Source organism: Diabrotica virgifera, chromosome 7, assembly GCF_917563875.1.
Source record: "Diabrotica virgifera virgifera chromosome 7, PGI_DIABVI_V3a".
In the NCBI taxonomy this organism is placed as follows: domain Eukaryota; kingdom Metazoa; phylum Arthropoda; class Insecta; order Coleoptera; family Chrysomelidae; genus Diabrotica; species Diabrotica virgifera.
The window spans coordinates 93,600,838-93,620,610 of NC_065449.1; the positions used below are offsets into that span (position 1 = coordinate 93,600,838).

General features: G+C 34.5%; 1 protein-coding gene across 3 annotated transcripts in view; it reads left to right on the forward strand.

Annotated features, from left to right (window-relative positions):
* LOC114327501 (tubulin monoglutamylase TTLL4) overlaps positions 1-19,773 on the forward strand; it is a 158,345-nt gene that overhangs the window by 2,105 nt on the left and 136,467 nt on the right. The window contains exons 2-3 of one of the 3 annotated variants that reach the window (XM_028276140.2): positions 4,032-4,255; positions 13,277-13,560. In XM_028276140.2, the coding sequence (XP_028131941.1) occupies positions 4,045-4,255; positions 13,277-13,560 (495 nt within the window). In that variant the 5' untranslated portion in view covers positions 4,032-4,044. Of the gene's footprint in view, positions 1-3,888; positions 4,256-13,276; positions 13,561-19,773 lie in introns of those variants that run through there. The other 2 variants (XM_028276139.2, XM_028276141.2) reach the window with 2 other exon arrangements.

Here is a 19,773-nt window from a genome sequence, read left to right on the forward strand (position 1 = left end):
TGTAATTCAGCAACCCAAACAAAGTAGACATTGACAGTTGGTAACAGTAATTAAATATTTGATAATGATCATTGTTGATTAGCGTTCGAACAACCGGCCCTAAGATGGACTTGGCCATGTCCATAGCTCCCTAAAAACCGCCTTACCAAACTGATCTGGGAGGAAGTCCCCACAGGAAGAAGGCCCTTAAGGACGCCCACGAATGCGATGGAGAGACAATATATAGTCAGATCTAAGAACAATGGGGCTCACTGACCCAACTATTATGGACGACCGCTCGAGATAAAAGCGAGTTGTGCATTCAGCCAAGACCCACCCCGGGTTGTAGTGCTACCAGAAGAAGAAGAAAGAGATATTGAGCAATAACGGTTCTCCTTTAAAATCAAGATAGCGGCTAACGCAACGGCGGAATTCAGTCGCGATTTTAAATTTAAACTACATACTACTGATCCCCCAAAGGTTAGAATCGTAAAATTTGGGGCAGCTCGCCATACAAGGTTGGGCCTTTTTTCGTCTAGCCCGACTACTCTATGTGTAAATCCTAGTTGCTTTCTTTTCCCCTATGGTACTTTAATTATTGCTCACATGCATCCCTTATTATGTCATTTCTTTAGATGTGTCTTGCCATTAAATATATTTTTATTTAATTTTTTAAAATATTTAATAGTTTTAAGTCATATAATTTGTGTTGGGATATATATTTTGCATTCATCAGTGGCGGCTTTTGGGGGTAGGCAGGATAGGCCGGGCCTAACCAATAATTTTAACAGCTTTAAAATTGAAAAACATATATTCAAAAATTATGTTAATGCATGTAAATAACTTTTAAATGTACTAAATCACTCAATACATTAGCTTCCGTTAAAACAACTATGTTATATATTATCACAGAAAGCATTGAATCGTATCCAGGCATTTTAAATATCATTAATAGGCCCGTTCGGAGCCGGCCGACCCCGCTCACATAAGATCTCCGTACAAAAAGCGTTTGAAGTTAAGTCGCTTGCCGGACAACGATTTTTATATTGTCGTCTTATGCTTGCTGTTTAGGCACCAGACGATCGGGCCTTCGCCAACCATCGTCGCCAATTGTAACGTAATTATCGAATTGTAATATAAATTTTCTTTTAAGTTTTGATAAAAAATATGTAACTGTAACATAATCTATAATTATTGTAACATATTTTTAAACAAACGGAATTTATTTCTGGAATTGGGCGATAATAAAAGATTCACACAGAATATGGCGCTAAATTTCCACAAAAAGCTTTTTACTCATTGATGGATACATATGAACTACTTTTTAATAAATCCTTATTAAAAACTGAACTAGAGATGATTTTTTCTGCTATTCATCGTGAAAATTTTCACGATAAGAGTTAGAACTAATTAAAAGTACGTTTGACAACGAAACCAATGAAATTCTTCTTGAAAGCTACAAGTTATTTTGTTTACTTGCTACAATACCTGCAACAAGCGCTTCAGTTGAAAGAACCTTCTCCACTTTAAAGCGAATAAAGTCATCTCTTCTCGGTGTCTCTTCGAAATACAATGACGCAAAATCGGCTTTCATCACAGTCTACTGATTATAGAAAGAGAGAGACAACAGCAGTGGCGACGCGTGACTTTTTCTAAAGTGTTACCAAAACCAGATATTAAATATATACCAGATATATTATATATTATCTATATATATAATGTATTTTATAAATATTTTTATATATACAGTGTTCCCATACATCAAAGTTTGTTCGACTAGACACCGTGAATTTTCAGCTTGCTATTAATCAACTTTTTTTTGGTACGCGCGATCCAGGTCTATTATAAAAATAGATGAAATAAAATTAAAAAATTAAAAATTTAAGAAATTATATTAAGTATCTACAAACTAAAAACATATTTGTTGTTTTTAGGTAAAATATGTATTATATCACCTTTATACTTTATTAAAAAATCCAAATTGTATAATTAGTATACTAATCAGTACATTCATTTGTCATTTTTAGCCTAAAATATTAAATAATTTTTATTTTATTGATTATACACTACAATGTACTGTATAATCAATATTATTATATGTCATATTATAATAATGTTGTTGTTAATTAATATATTTCGACAAGTAATTAAAATCGATTAATATGATTTATATAGGATAAAAAGGTATAGATATATTATCTGTATAATAAGCAAGTACAGTTACAAGTTATAAACTAGTCGAATCCAAAGGGCCGGTACGGTTAACTAACCGGAGTTTAATCGAGAAAATACCGGCCCTAAGAATAACAGACTTCATAAATGGAATTATAATTATTACCTATAATTATAATAATAATTAAAATTGCATTTATTAAGTCTGATATTCTTACGGTCGGTATTTTCTGTCCCGATAGACACCGGCCCTACCTAGCGTCACCAAATTAAAATTTGGTAACACCAATACGCGGTTTCAGAGCCATCGTCCCCGCAAAATTTTCAGAGACGATCCAGTCAAAGATATCCTACTATCGTTGCCACTCACAGAAGTGGTAAACGGCGCGGCGCACGGTAAGGGCACAGTATAATAAATATGGAACCTCTTTATACTGTGGTAAGGGCGTATTATAATAACGTGCAACCGATTTTACATAAACTCGCTGATATTTTCGTGCGTCTAGTTTACTATTTTACTGAATTAGGTAGATACTATTAACAAATATTTCTATTTTTAAAAAATATAAATGGAATTATTTCATAGTAGTCATAAAATATTTATTTACAAATTTTAACTGTTACCAATGGTAACAATGGTTACATGGACGCTTCGCCAGTGGACAACAGGGGTAAACAAGAGCAATATAAGCAACAGAGAGAAAAAGGAAAGAACAGAAAAAGAGCGGCTGTGCGCGCGAGAGAACGGTCTGGAAAGACGTGCCACGCGCGTAAGCCGAGAGCGGGTTTAGTTGGTAGGCATTGGGTGCGTTCGGACGACCATATCGGCTGGCTGTCAGCATAAATCGGCTGAGTGGTTGCATCCAGCCGTGATAGGGAAAGCTTAGTAAATCTCTCAGCTGCTGACTTCCAGCGGTGACGTCTGACAGCTACTGCTGGCTCAGCTGTCCAGCCGCTGTGGTCGTCCGAACGCACCCATTGTAACACGGACGCATCCGGAGACAAGGCCCCCAGAGGGGGAACTGCTTTCGGATGTACTCCGTTTACTCTGAATCCAACACACGCCAGGTACGGTTCATCTGGTACGGTCTTTAGAAGATTCCCACTCTCACACAAAAAAAAATATGTATTAGGTACACCCACTGGCGGCTATTTTTTTGGGGGTCATGGATCTTGAGGGTGATTACTTTTCTCTGATGCAAGGTCACTTTTAGTCTTACCACCAATAGGATCAGTGGGTTTTCAAATATTTGGGGGGGGGGTCATGACACCGTGACTCCTCCCTCTGGATCCGCCACTGATTACACATAGCTATATGTAATTTGCTGGCTTGGCCTACCCAAAATTTTACCCCACCAGCCGCCACTGGCATTCATAGATACTTTTTTATCTTAAACTCTTATAATTTACTATAATATGTATGTACTGAGCATCTTCAGTTTTCAAAATGATTTACTAGGTACCTAGTATATCGAAAAATCACAAAAGTTATACTGATTCTTCTTTCATATCTCTTGTTTCTACTGATTTTTTTGCCCGACTTGTCCTCCCTCCGATAAAGAGGTGTACTTTTCTTCAAATAATGAGTCTGTTATTTTCCGTGATTTTTGTTTCGGAATTTTATTGTTAATTTTGACAAACATTGTATCCTAAAATAAAAAATTAAATGTAACCAATGCTTTTAAAAATCCGAAACTGAAGTTTTAAAACGTGACTGCAAACATGTCAGCAATCTACCGGTTGTTGGGTGAAATAGCCACTCCCATTTAAAAACGGTACCAAGGCACAGCATTCATTTTTCTTTCCTGTGTCTTAAATTTTAAGTTTAAGTGATTTTTGATTGAGATATTGTACATCAATAGCCCTATATAAATTTATAGGCTTAAGAACGGCATGGGGGATTGTAACTTCGACCGTTACAGCAAGGAAGAAAAGTTTTCTTACAGGACTTGGTGTTCAATGTGTGAAAGAGGACCTCAAAGGAGACGTTCTATTAGCGAAACGAATGAGCCTTGTAGAAGAAAAAGCAAAGAATTAAAGACTTTAACTCCAAAGAAATATAATCGTAGCCAAGAATACGAAAATATGGAATTCGAATATGAATGTAAGTACATTTTATGATTATTTTGATAATCACGCATGTATCTCCATTTTCTTTCTTTTAGAAGTTCCATTAATCTCAATTTGAATAATGAGTTTTATGCTTTTTAGGTTTATTTAAAAAATATAGTTCATCCTTTAGAATAATGTAAAAAATATAATTGCTTTAATTCACTGGATCTTTTTGTGATATTTATTTTCTAGATTTACAAATTCTAGGGATTATGGTTGGCTTAGAACAATTTTTTCTTATATGAGGACATGTGTCCTCAAACGGCATGAAAGGCATGAATTTTAATTCTCTTCAACCATTATGGTATAGTCTTCAATAATTAAAGGAGTTTCCAACTTTTTATGAGGTCTCACTGAGTTGTTAAATCATATTATCCAAGCTTGCAAAACAGCATAAGTTGTTTTTTAAATTTTTAATGTACTTAGTGTTTAGTTGGAACCATACTCAGGTGTTCTAATAACATGTGGAGTATATGGATTGACTTTTGTAAATGAACATCATCATCAATCAGCCAATCATGTCCACAGCTGGACATAGGCCTCCCTCAGTTCTCTCCAGTGTTCTCTACATTGAGCCTTTTGTAGCCAGTTTTCTGCTACTCTTTTTATATCGTCTGTCCATCTAGTCGATGGTTCATCCTTGGCTTCTTTTATAGTTTCTGGGCTGATTTTATAGGTAAATGAACATATCATCATCATCATTCCTCAACCTCTTGCAGCATCCACTGTTGGATACAGGTCTCCTTTACATTCTTTCATTGTTCTCTATCTTGTGCCTTCTGTACCCAATTTCCCACGGTTTTTCTTAAGTCATTCACCTATTTTTTTGGTAGTCTACCTCTGTCTTTTATCTTCTATAGGTCTCCATGCTATGAGTCTTTTGGTCCAGCTATTATCATTTGAACGTGCTACATGTCCAGCCTATCTCTATTTGGCTTGAGCAATTTTTTCTATGATATCTGTCACTTTAATCCTCTCTCTCACTATCCTATTTGTTACCATATCTCTTCTTGTTATTCCCAACATTGCTCTTTCCATTTTTCTTTGGAGTATTCTCAATCTTTGCAGAATGTTTAGTCAAAGTTATGGTTTCAGAACCATATTATCTATGTTATTACCGGCAGTAAGCACTGGTTGTAAACTTTTTCCTTCCTCTTGTAGAACATGTAACATCTTGCCAAATGCCGCCCATCTTAAGCCTATATGAAGCTGAATCTCACAATTTTGATTGTCTTTTCCTATTCTCATTTCATGCCCTAAATAGATATAGCTAAAAACCTGATTCCACACAGTTTGGATTCAGAAGTGGACTGGGAACATGTGAAGCTTTGTTTGGTCTGAGTGTGTTAATGCAAAGATGTTTGGATGTAAACCAAGACCTCTACGTAGGTTTCATAAATTTTGAGAAGGCCTTCGATAAAGTCAGACACCAAAAGCTGTATGAAATGCTAAGAAGCAAAAACATCGACAGTTGCGACATTAACATCATATCCAGGTTGTACTGGGGACAAACAGCAAAAATTAAGGTTGATAATGAGTTAACTGAAGAAATTGAGATTCATTGAGGTGTGCGTCAGGGTTGTGTGCTTTCTCCACTACTATTCAATATACACTGTGGTGCAAAAAAATCGATCCACTAAAAGTTTGGCCATCTTTGATGTTGTGAATTTCCTAAACCTGTTGTCCGATTTAAGTGATTTTTTTACCACGTTATAGCCTTATCCATTGACAATATTGCTGTAATAATATTGTTGTTGGACAGTTAAACTGTGATTGTATACCGGGTGTATGAATCAAACTGTTTTTTTTTCTCAAAGTTCGCATCACCCTGTGGACATTCTAGCATTTATAAAATACTGAAATTAAAACCCAATTATAGCCTCAGGTTTTCTTAACATTTAGTCTTTCAATTCATTCGCTTATGTTGGATAATAAAAAAGTTAGGTTCTTTAACAACTGGCCATGTTCGTCAGCAGTACAGGGTGTTTCTAAATAAGTGCGACAAACTTTAAGGGGTAATTTTACATGATAAAATAATGAGAATTTGCTTTATTATCATATGTCCGCAAACTCTTCGTTACTGAGATACGGAATGTTAATTTTTTTTTAAACTGACGATTTATTTATTGCTTTAAAACCAGTTGAGATATGCAAATCAAACTAGGTGGGTTTTAAGACTTAGTTATTGCACATTTTTTGGCACACAATTAAGAATTTTTGTATTCACCATTGGCGTGCATATGGGTAATATTATCGGTCATAATACCCGTTTGCACGCCAATGGTGAATATTAAATTCTTAATTGTATGTCAAAAAATGTGCAATAAATACGTCTTAAAGCCCACCAAATTTGATTTGCATATTATCTCAACTGGTTTTAAAGCAATAAGTAAATTGTCAGTTTGTAAAAAAAAATTGAACATCCCGTATCTCGGAAACGAAGCGTTTGCGGACATATGATTATGAAGCAAATTATCATTATTTTCTCATGCAAAATTACCCCTTAAAGTTTGTCGCACTTATTTAGAAATACTCTGTACTGATGACGAACTTGGCCAGTTGTTAAAGTATCTAACTTTTTTATTATCCAACATAAGTGAATGAGTCGAAAGACAAAATGTTAAGAAAACCTGAGGCTATAGTTGGGTTTTAATTTCGGTATTTTATAAATGCTAGAATAGTCCAGAGAGTGATGTGAACTTTGAGAAAAAAAACACTTTGATTCGCACACCTGGTATATAATGACAGTTTGACTGTCTAGAAACAATATTATTACAGCGATATTGTCAATGAATAAGACTATAAAGTGATTAAAAAATCACTTAAATCGGACAACAGGTTTAGGCGATTCGAAACATAAAAAATGACCAAATTTTTAGTGGATCGATTTTTTGGCACCTCAGTGTATATAGCGAAACAATATGTCAGGAAGCGCTCCGTGAGCAAAACATTGGTATGAACATTAACAGAGAGTTAATTAACAATATACGATACGCTGATGACACGCTAATAGTAACAGATAACCTAGCAAATTTACAGTATTTGATGGAAAACATAAACACTCATACCAATAAGTATGGTCTAAAATTTAACATCAAAAAGACTAAATTCATGATTGTAACAAAGAAGCTATACACCAATGTGAATTTAACCATAAATAATCAGCTAGTTGAAAGAGTTACGTCCTACAAATATATAGGGGTTTGCTTCACTGATACTAATGACCAGACAAGAGAAATCAAGAGGCGAATTGAGATAGCAAGACAATCGTTTGTCAAAATGAAAAAGTTCCTATGCAGCCGGGACATAAATATAAACTTAAGAACGAGAATGTTAAGGTGCTACGTTTTCTCCGTTCTGCTGTACTTCATGGAAGCTTGGACACTGAAAAAGATAAACATCAAAAACATTGAGGCATTCGAGATGTGGTGTTACAGGAGAAAATACCGTAGACAGAAAGAGTAACAAATAAGATGTTTTGCTGAAGATGGGGAATAAATGTGAAGTCATAAAAACCATACAAACGAAAAAACTGGAGTATCTAGGCCACATAATGAGAGGAGAAAAGTACTCTCTGCTAAGACTCATAATCCAAGGAAAAATCTCGGGAAAGAGAAATGTGGGACATAGGAGGATTTCCTGGTTGCGAAATTTAAGGGAGTGGTATGAGTGCAGTTCAATACAGTTGTTCAGAGCTGCAGCCAACAAAGTTAAGATTACTGTGATGGTAGCCAACCTCCGATAGGAGACGGTACTGCAAGAAGAAGAAAAACCTGATGTACTTTGTACCTACCTACTCTCATAACATCACTTGGAACTAAATTGGTCTTTTTTGAAATTGGTGTTTTGTTTTTTGAAAGTTTATGTTCAAGTCTACTTTTTCTATTGCCTGTTTTACTTCTTCCATCATTTTGTGAGCTTCATTTAAACTCTCGGCTGTAATGACAATATCATCTGCAAAGTGCATGTGGCTTAAATATTCACCATCAATATTTATTCCCTTTTAGCCCAATCTAGTTTTTTAAATGCATATTTCAGAGCTGCATTAAATAGTTAGGGGGAGACAGTGTCGTCCTGTCTAATTACTCGCTCAATTCTATATTCATTGGTTTAAAGTCTAAAGTCATGGAGTTTAGCAGATGCTGTTGCATTGTTGTATATATGTTTTACTTTTTTTTTTATCAAACTTGTGTATCTATAGTCTACTCGGCTTTGTTCCAATGCTCTTAACCCTTTCAGCTCCGGTGACATGTACGCATGTCCAAAGATGACAATTGACCAGTACTGTTGATGCGTAAGCACGTCCATGGCACCTAAGTATTCAAAGGAGATTATTTCTGCAGGCACAGGAGCTGAGGCTGGAAATATTATAGCGGCGCTGAAAGGGTTAATACTGCTGGTAATTCCACGGTATCAAAAGCTTTTTTGAAGTTGATGAAAATCAACATGAGTGGTTTATTATATTCAACACATTCATTTTTAAAATAGTATTGTAAGTGTTTGTAGGTGGTTAGTTGTTTCATAACCTTTCTTAAACCCAACTTGCTCCTTATGCTGTTAATATATAAATCTAGTTTTGGTTCTAAGCATTTTGTGATGATTTTGGTAAACCATTTGTAGATATGTGACAACAGATTTATCAGTCTATAATTCTCTAGGTCTGATATATCTCCTTTTTTGTGTACTAGGATAGTAATTGCATTGTTCCATTTTGTAGGGATTATACCTTGGTTTAGATATAGGTTAAATAGTTCAGTTACTACTTCCAGCAGTTTCTTGCCTCCTACTTTAACAGCTTCTATTACTATTTGGTCGTCTATCAGAGCCTTGTTGTTTTTCATTTCCTTTAGGGTTCGTTTCACTTCTTCTATCGTTATTTTAGGCAGAAGTTCAGATCTTTGGTTCATTACTCTGCATTCTCTAATTTGTGTTTTGTCTTCTTCTGTTAACTGGCTTTTATATATAATTCTTCATAGAAACTTTTTGTTATCTTTAGCATTCTCCCACTGTCTGTTGTTATGTTACCTTCCTTGTCTTTTAGTTTAACAATTTCCGTTTTACCATAACAAAGCATTCTTCTGAGTATTTTCATATTTCCATTTTCTTCAATCACCTTTTGTATTTTCTCAGTATTGTACTTCCTCTGATCTTTACGAATTGCTTTTGATACATCTCTGTTCAGATTTCTGAGTTCAGCTGAGTCACTGAATGAACATAATATGATAATAATTATGGTAGGGGGGCCCAAGCGGGGACTTTTGCAGTTACTCGAGCGCGTTAGAAAATTACATGGGGGAGAAACCTTGTACCCTGTAAATGTACCCCTACCATAAATTGTATCTTAATACAGGGGAGTTCGTTAAGGGGGGTCCGAAAAAAAGAATCTATCCTTAAAAATACTCGAAATTGCCAGATTAAGATAAGGTAAGTTAAGTACATGCAAAAGAGTGTATATTTCAAAAATCTGACGATTTAAGCGGGGCGTAAGGAAATGGGCGGGTCAAAAAGTTTCACAAAAAAAGCGAATATTTCGCGAAATGAACATCAGGACCCCCACGGAGTAGGGTGGCAGGTAAATTTTAAAAGTTTAAATACGAACCCCACGATATTTTGTGAAATGAACATCAAATCGAAAAACTGCAAAAAACATGTATTCAATATTTTTGAAAAAGCTATCGAATGGCACCAAACACCAAACACAACCTCCCATGGAGGTGTAGGGGGGGGGTTACTTTAAAATCTTAAATGGGAGCCCCCATTTTTTATTAACGATTTGGATTCCTTACGTAAAAATAAGTAACTTTTATTCGAGACATTGTTTCGAATTATAAATAGACAGCAATAAAATTGTAAAAAAATATTGTTGGAAATGGAAAATTAAATTAAAAAATGGAAAGTCCCCGCTTAAATGGAAAACTTTACTTAACTTTTTTTGGTTGTAGGACCTAATCTTCACAACTCAATAGGTCCTCATAACGCTTGAGTAACTGCAAATTTAGCATACAGTAGACTCCCGAAGTTTGGCCACCTCGGGACCGGACCCTGGGCCGAACTTAAAAGTGGCTGAACTAACTGATGCTTATCTTAAAAATGTCCATTTATTGTTTGTATGGATCTAGCAAAAACAAAACACTTGTACATTAAGTAGAAGACAACACAGAGGAATACTCTGACATATATTTAACACATATGAAAAGATAGACTGTTACAAAAATACTATAAAACAATACTTACAGAACTCTAGACCTAATAAAATTTAAAAATATTATTGCACATTGGTGGTTTGGCTTCTTAAACAAAAAAGTCAGTATTTTTTTTCTGAATTTTTTTTTTTAGTGATTTTTGATGTACAAAGTGTGTGACTAATGCTCAGAGAGCCGGCCGGACTAAGCGGAGACCGAACTAACCGAGGCCGAACTTACGGTAGCCTACTGTACTTTCCTCCCCTACTATTAGTAGAAGACTAGAATATGACGGGACATGTATTTGATAAATGATCATTTGTTCTAGTTTTGAATTTCAGAACAATTGCATATGATCAAACACCACTGTTTTTTGTTATATAGCTTGTCTTTTATTTACCTAAGAGCTTCAGTGATATTAAAATTTATATAAAGACTGGTAATTCTGTAGATATATGTTGAATTTGGATCGGTATTCATCATTTTGATCATTAGTTCCTTCATTATATTGGAGTTGACATGCAGTAGCTATGTAGATATACCCTATTCCACGAACATACGCCTGTTTTGGATTACTTCGACAACGAATATTTTACTGTGCAAAATAAGAAGAACGAAAGTAACTTGCAAATTACATTGTTGTTTATTGGAATAATTATTAGGGCCATTTACTTTCGTACTTATGTTGCACAGAAAAATATTCGTTGTCGAAGTAATCCAAAACAGGCGTATGTTCGTGGAATCGCCCATATGTGACAAATAATTGCTGCTTGCTTGCTTGGTTATTGGCCTTGCTTTATGTAATTTGGCCAGCTCGATCAGGTTGGCGATCACGACGTTGACTGGCTCATGACCATGTCGGGCCCGCCGAATATGTCTACTTCTTGATTTTTTTTTAAGTAAATTGGCTATGGTGATAACTTTGACTAAATATTTACTTTTTATACACAACCTATACTGTAGTAAGCGAACATATGGGCGTTATGCAATAACAAACACAACCTATTAGTAATAAGCATGAATTAGAAATAAGGTGTAGCTAGTTGAGCATTATAGTTTCAAACTGTTTATGCTAAGAAACTTCATAATTACTTTGATTGATTCTTCATCTACGTTATGTAAAATTGAATATATTGTTATCGGGGTTGGAAGTCCTTTATTGGCAAAAAAATTGTAGATATCCCAGTTTGGAATGGAGTTAATAGGGCATTCAAAAAATATGTGATTAAGATTTTCTATGGACCCATATTCGCAATAGGAATTGTCTGCCAGATTCATTCTATGCAAGTTTTTTTTGTTAGACAGTGCCCTGTACGTAACCTAATAATTGTAGTGATGTGTCTTCGATCTATGAATGGGAGAATGGCAAACCATTTATTTTTAGGAAAGGTAGGTTGTACTTTTCGGTATTGATAGTTTTTGATTCTGATTAGGTTGTTCCATTTATTTCTGAATTCATCATACACTTTAGACTTAATGTGAGTATATACGTCTTGGACATCGAGGGGCATGGCCATTGGTATGTTCAAATTTCTTCCTATATTAGCTAGGGTGTCAGCTTCTTCGTTACCCGGGATATTTGAATGTCCCAATATCCATGCTAATTTGATGTCAAAGACATTTCCAGTTGGATGAACTATAAGTCTTTTTGTTTCAATAGGCCAAAACTCTGATACATTTTTGACTGCACAACTGGTGATTTTTTCAATTGCACTGCTTGAATCAGAAAAAATGATTATTCTGAATAAGTTTTTCCTAAATGCTAATTTAATTACCTCATAGATTCCTATGACCTCCGCTTTACATATGGAGAGGTGGTTTGGTAACTTTGAGCTGCATTTTATGTTGATATCTGGTATACTGATTCCAAACCCTGTTGTAAGGTCTTTCTTCGATGCATCAGTGAATATAAAGGTATGGTGTGTTTATAAAAAATTGTTCTTTGATCATGGGATCATTTTTTTTTTAGATTCAAAGGGACTGTCTTCACTATACTACACAGTGTATTATAAGGAACTTCATAGCATGGGAAGTTGTTTGACTTGTAAATGTCCTTGAGATATGGCATGAATTCAGCTAAAGCAGCTATCAAGTATTGTCATCTCTCCAAAAGGCTGGTCTATTTATTAATATTCTTCTGGTACTTGAAATTAATTCGGTTAGAGGGTGGTTTCTAATACATAAAATTCTCTTCAAAAACCCTATGGTTAATAGTTTCCTTCTTTGTTCTGGTTCTAGTAAGTTTGCCTCTGCTAATAGTGCTGCATGTGGAGTCGACTTCATACAACCAAGAGCTATTCTAACACCTTCAAAAAGGATTGAATCCAGTTTATTTAGGATTGATTTATTGGTTGGTTTTATAAAGAGTCCACCAAAGTCTAAGTGGGATCTCACAAGTCCCTGAAATGCCATTAAAAGGGTGCACGGGTCAGCTCCCCACCATACTCTGCTTATAGCTCTTAATACATTGAGAAATTTTTTTGCTTTTGTGATATTATTTGTTATGTGTGTATCCCATTTGAGGTGTTGCTGGAATGTTATTCCAAGGTCCATTAACTTGGATAACAGGTGGGATGTTTCTCCTGTGTCCCTTTGTGAACCATATTGCCTCACACTTTTCCAGTGAAAGGGATAAGTCATGACCTGTTAGGAATTCTTGTATATTATTAAGTGCCATGTTGATGTTTATGTGACAAATAAAATTATTAATTTTAAGCAAAGTATTTACTTTTCATCTGCTTCTAGTCATATTAAGCACTATTTTAATGTTAAATAATATAAAAAATGTATTTTTTATAAATAATTTATATATGTACTGATTATTGTTACAGTAAAGGGCCAGTGGCAAGAAAAAGATATGAGATATGAATTTTCGAGAATTAGATCAAATCTTTGTGAACTTCCTACCTCCTATATATCAAATAATTGTCAACTTTCAAACAATTTGGCAGGGCTTCCAAAATTGTCTAATGAATCAACTGGCTTTGAGTGTTGTAAAAGTGCAGGTACATATGAAACCAGTGGGAAATTCGCTGATATTGATGATCAAATCGAAAATTTAGGTAGCATGCAAGGAAAAGGGAAGTCGAGATTGGAGCCTGTGAAGATCAGTAAGGTTTGTATATACTTTAAACAATAATTCATGTTCTTGATTTATTAACTTTGAAGTATGGTCATCAAAGTTAAAATAGTACTCATTTTAAAACTAAAGATGTTTTTATATAAACTTTAAAATTCACTATGCATCACTCCAATAAATTACATGGAGAACATTTTTTTTTATTTATTTATTCATTGCTAATTTACAATCTACTTCATTAAGGGGCTATCCTAGTCTAAAAGTACGAAATTCATATACTTTTTTTGGGAATTTATAAAATAAAAAGTACTTACTGTACCAATTGAGCATTTATTATAAAAAGAAGTACATGTAAAACAGTTTTCATAAAAAATATTGAAAATTAAACAACAATTTATGCACCATCTTCTGCCACCGTGAAAATAAAAACATGGCCCCACTGCTGCAGTAATTGGGACTAATAGAAATCTTGAAACATAAAATTTCAAAGTGATTATTGAAATCCACAGAGAACGGCAGTTCTCACCAGTGGCGCACAACACCCCTACAAGCGGCACTAATATATACACGAAATTTTCGATTTTCTAAACCTGACTGAATTGAAAATTGGGCCAAATCCCATCTTAAAGTGTAGGAAAAGACTCGTCCATCCATATGTTACATCTCCATTTTGGTCCAAGGGTGTGGAATTTACGACCCTTCCCATTTAGAGTCTGTTTTTCGTTCTCGTCCCCAAAACTCCCAAAAATTTCAAATACTTAACTATGTTCTACACCTTCGGCAAAGAATTAAGGATTTGCATGAAATTTTAGTATGTTATAGTTTACTTCAAAAAACTAAGACTTGATTTTTAAAAAATTGTTTTACCGTGCCGTTTAATTACTATTAAGGGTCAAAGTTAAGTTTTAACATGGGCTCTTATGAGAATTCTTAAAAAGTTAATAACTTTTGACCCAAATTTACGATTTTTAATTATTTGTGCTTAGATTAAAGGTTTTTTTGTAAGGAATAACATATTAAAAAATAAGGATTGTTTACCGTACCATTTATTTTTAATTTATTTATTATAATTAATTCCGTAATTTATTCCGTAATTTTCGTAATTTATTATAATTTATTTTTATAAAGTATTCAAAACTGAAACATATGATTTGAGTATTCTGCTATAAATGCATTGTTAAAAACTTTCGCTTGCATATAAGTTTCCCCCCCTTTCCTCCGAGAGGCATACCCCGCAACGAAGGTGTAGAACGTCGTTAAGCCCGACCTTTGCGGCTTCTGATAGCACAGATCATTACCTTTCCAACGCATGTTTAATTTAGAAAATCGGTAATACCATTCAAAAGTTATCGAGCTCAGAAGTATGACTCAATTTTTATTTAAAAAAGGGAAAATGTTTGTATGTATGTATGTATGTATGTATGTATGTGTGTGGAAAAGTTACACCGATCTGAATTTTTTTTCTGTGTTTCAAGAGGGTGTGAGGGCCGATTTAGAACCAGTCTAATTTTTGACTTCTGACTACCCGTAAGCCAGCTAGAGGACTAGGTAGATACAAAATAGCATATTTTTTGGGCATATATATCTTAGGTTCAAGGAGAGACAGGAAAACCGCAAATACACCAAATCAATAGGGTTGAGTTAATCTTTCAAATGGTGCTTAAGCGATCAACCTGAGACATACACACTGCTCACCATAGCCGAAAAACTGAAAAATTAAACTTTGAAAATTTTGGTTTTTCGACAATTACTCAAAATTTCAACCTACGAATTGCGCCAATGACTGAGCGTTTGTAGGACTCAGGACGCGTCTAACGGTGTATATCTCATATGTCGGAAAATTTGAATTTTTTAGTTATAGGCTTCATAAGTATGATCAAATCTATTTCTTATGGGAAAACCCGTTTTTCAAGCTCAATAATTCCTGTAATAAGTTCAGTTATCATACTTGATCTTGGATGCATCAGATACTACTTGTCAATACTTTTTAAACTCATGTTTAGTGAACATAATTTCAGCCGTCAGAAGTTATAGAGCTCCAAAAGTATAATTAGTCCAGGAACTGAAACTTTTCACTTCGCAATTTTTACAGAATGGATCGATTTGCTTGAAAATTTGACAATAAGTAGTGGATAGTCCAAGGATCAAAATCTATATGATGCCGAAAGACGCTTTTACCATGGGGTGGTTGCCACCCCATCTCAAGGGTGGAAATTTTTTATTATATTTTGACCGCAAATGTTGGTAAAAACATTAATTGTAAGCAAAAAATGTTTTATATTTTTTTGATAAAATTAATAGTTTTCGATTTATTGGTTATCGAAACTTAGTTTATATCGAAAAAATCAATGTTATTAATCAATCATGGTTTATGTACTTGTAGTGGTTACAATGTTAAGTTTGATTGGGCAATCCGAGTTCATTTGCCGGCCATAATTACATAATTATTAGGATGGCTGGGATATGAACTCGGATTGTCTTATCACTGGTGTCGTAAGTACTAGATCATTTGGGAGAGAATGAGACCAACCCGACCCCTGAAAACGGCAATTCTCGCTAGTGGCGCACAACCCCTGTACATGCGACACTATATATACACGAAATTTTCGATTTTCTAAATCTGACTGAATTAAAAAATTAAATTTTAGGAAAAGACTCGCCCATCCATATTTGAACATTTCATTTTGGTCATAGGGTATGGATTTTACGTCTATTCCTATTTAGGGTCTGTTTTTCTTTCTCGTTCTCAAAACTACCAAAAATTTCAAAAATATAAAAATATAAGTTCGACCTTTGTGGCTTCTGATAGTACTGATCAGTACCTTTCCAACGCACATCTAATTTTGAAAATTACCAGAGAATGGCAGTTCTCGCCAGTGGCGCACAACACCCCTACATGCTACACTATATATTATACACGAAATTTTCGATTTTCTAAACCTGACTGAATTGAAAATTGAGCCAAATCCCATCTTAAAGTTTAGGAAAAGACTCGTCCATCCATATATTACTTCTCCATTTTGGTCCAAGGCTGTGGATTTTACGGCCCTTCCCATTTAGGGTCTGTTTTTCGTTCTCGTCCCCAAAACTCCCAAACATTTCAAAAACTTAAGTTCGACCTTTGCGGCTTCTGATAGCACAGATCATTACCTTTCCAACGCATGTTTAATTTTGAAAATCGGTTATACCGTTCAAAAGTTACCGAGCTCAGAATTAGAACTCAATTTTTATTTAAAAAGGGGGAAAATGTTTGTGGATATATGTATGTATGTATGTGGAAAAGTTACACCGATCTGAATATTTTTTCTGTGTTTCAAGAGGGTGTGAGGGCCGATTCAGAACCGGTGTAATTTTTGACTTCTGACTACCCGTAAGCCAGCTATAGGGCTAGGTAGATACAAAATGGCAAATTTTTTGGACGTATATATCTTAGGTTCAAGGAGAGACAGGAAAATCGCAAATACGCGAACTAGGCGAATCTAACGTTGTTTACGTCATATCCGGGAAAATTCGAAATTTTAAGTTATACGCTTCATAAGTATGATCAAATCTATTTCATATGGGGAAAAACGGTTTTTCAAGCTCAATAATTTCTGTAACAGCTTTAGTTTTCATACTTGACCTCAGATGCATCAGATACTACTTGTCAATACGTTTCAAACTCATGTTTAGTGATCAAAATCAGTTAACCCGTAAGCCAGCTATAGGGCTAGGTAGATACAAAATGGCAAATTTTTTGGACGTATATGTCTTAGGTTCAAGGAGAGACTTGAAAATCGCAAATACACCACATCAATAGGGTTGAGTTAAGCTTTCAAATGGTGCCTAAGCGATCAAGCTCAGACATACACACGGCTCAGTATAGCCGAAAAATTGAAAAACTAAACTTTAAAAATTTTGGTTTTTCGACAATTACTCAAAATTTCAACCTACGAATTGCGCCAATAACTGAGCGTTTGTAGAAGTACTCTAGGCGAATCTAACGTTGTTTACGTCATATCCGGGAAAATTCGAAATTTTAAGTTATACGCTTCATAAGTATGATCAAATCTATTTCCTATGGGGAAAAACGGTTTTTCAAGCTCAATAATTTCTGTAACAGCTTTAGTTTTCATACTTGACCTCAGATGCATCAGATACTACTTGTCAATACGTTTCAAACTCATGTTTAGTGATCAAAATCGGTTAAGCCGTTTAGAAGTCATTAAGCTACAAAAGTATAATCCAATTAACGATTATTCCCGAAATGGTTTATGTAGTTGTAGTGGTTACGACGCTAAATTTGATCTGCAACGGGCAATCCGAGTTCATTTACCGGCCATCCCAATATTTTTAGTCAATCTATTTCGACTAGAAAAAAAATCTAGTGTACATTCGATGGACACTAGATCATTTGAGAGATAATGCGACAAAGGTGACCATTTATAAAGCTTAACGTGTAATCGAGAAAAATTGCATTAAACTTCATACATTTAATTTGTATATAACTTGAAAAACTCCTGATACTAGAACAAAAAACCGCCAAACGCCGTAAAAATGAGTGGCGCATACAATATTCCAGCTACAAAAGATCTGATATGAAAATTACGTGGCGCGAAAATGTATTTTCATTTTGATGCAAAACAAAATTCTAGTTTTATTTTAAAAGATTTTTCCATAATATTTGCTAAATTTGAAGTAAACGCGCCACAAAAGAGTAAATTTGATACAGTTTGAATTTTGAAACTCTTTCGTGGCGCGTTTACTTCAAATTTAGCAAATAATATGGAAAAATCTTTTAAAATAAAACTAGAATTTTGTTTTGCATCAAAATGAAAATACATTTTCGCGCCACGTAATTTTCATATCAGATCTTTTGTAGCTGGAATATTGTATGCGCCACTCATTTTTACGGCATTTAGCGGTTTTTTGTTCTTGTATAAGTTATTTCCTATACCATCAGTCCATCAACTAGGATTTTTGAAAAATATTAAATTTTGGAAAAATGACGAATTGTTGAAAATTTTTTTTAAAATTAGCTAAAACATTTTCAGTTTCCAATACCGCCAAATTGACGTTTTTTATCCGATCAAAAAACCCCTAGTTGATGGTATAGAAAATAACTTATATTTCAACAATAACTTTGAAATTTTATGTTTCAGTGTCTCTATTAGTCTCAATCACTGCAGCAGTGGAGCTATGTTTTTATTTTCACGGTGCCAGTAGATGGCGCATAAATCGTTAAATTTTCAATATTTTTTTATGAAAATAGTTTTACATGTATTTCTTTTTATGATAAATGCTCATGCAAATTTTCGAAACAATTGGTACAGTACTTTTTATTTTAGAAATTCCCAAAAAAGTATATGAATTTCGTACTTTTACACTAAGATTCCTAGCAGCTAGGTCTTCTGGCCAAAGTCTTTTTAGGCGTCTGTCAATCAGTGGAGGGTTGAATAATTCGTCTATGAGATAGTTTGGATGGTTTGTATCTTCAGCGATTCATGTATCTTCTGGAGTGGTCAGCGATCACATCATTGATGAAAGGAATGTTCAGGTCTACATGAAGGGTTTAGTTTGATACGTACCATGGGGTTTTAGCTAACGTACGAATAATCTTTGACTGGAATGCCTGTAGTATTTTGTTGTTAAATGGTTTGCTACAGCCCCACAGCTCGATTCCATATTATTATGTCCACACTGGTTTGAGTATTGTTTTATAGATGGTCAGTTTGTTTTCTAATGAAAGTTGTGATCTTCTGTTGATTAGCCAGCTCATATTTTCAACTTTTAGGTCGAGGTGTGGTCGTTTGGCTGCAATATGTGATTTCCAAGTAAGTTTTTCGTCTAGATTCTAGATGAAGGCCTAGGTACTTTACTTCTGTTTTTATTGGTACAGATGAATTATTTAGGTGTAGTTGTGGACATCTAATTCTTCGATTTGTGAAATTTACTTGGCAAGATTTATTTGTGTTGATTTTTATTTTCCAGCATCTAAGCTGTTCTTCTAGTTCATTGAGATTTTTCTAGCTGAGTTTTTATTTTGAAGATAAGACTCTCGTGCCACACTCTATTAAATGCTTGCTGTATGTCGAGGAATGCTGATAGGCAGATTTGTTTCCCTTCTAGGCTCTCTTTTATTTTGTTGACTAATTTATGGCACTGTTGTATGGTTGAGTGATTTGGGCGAAAACCAAACTGATGATCTGGGATCAGGTTTTCTATAAGTATTGTGGTTTCTATTCTGTTAAGGATTAATCTTTCGAAGAT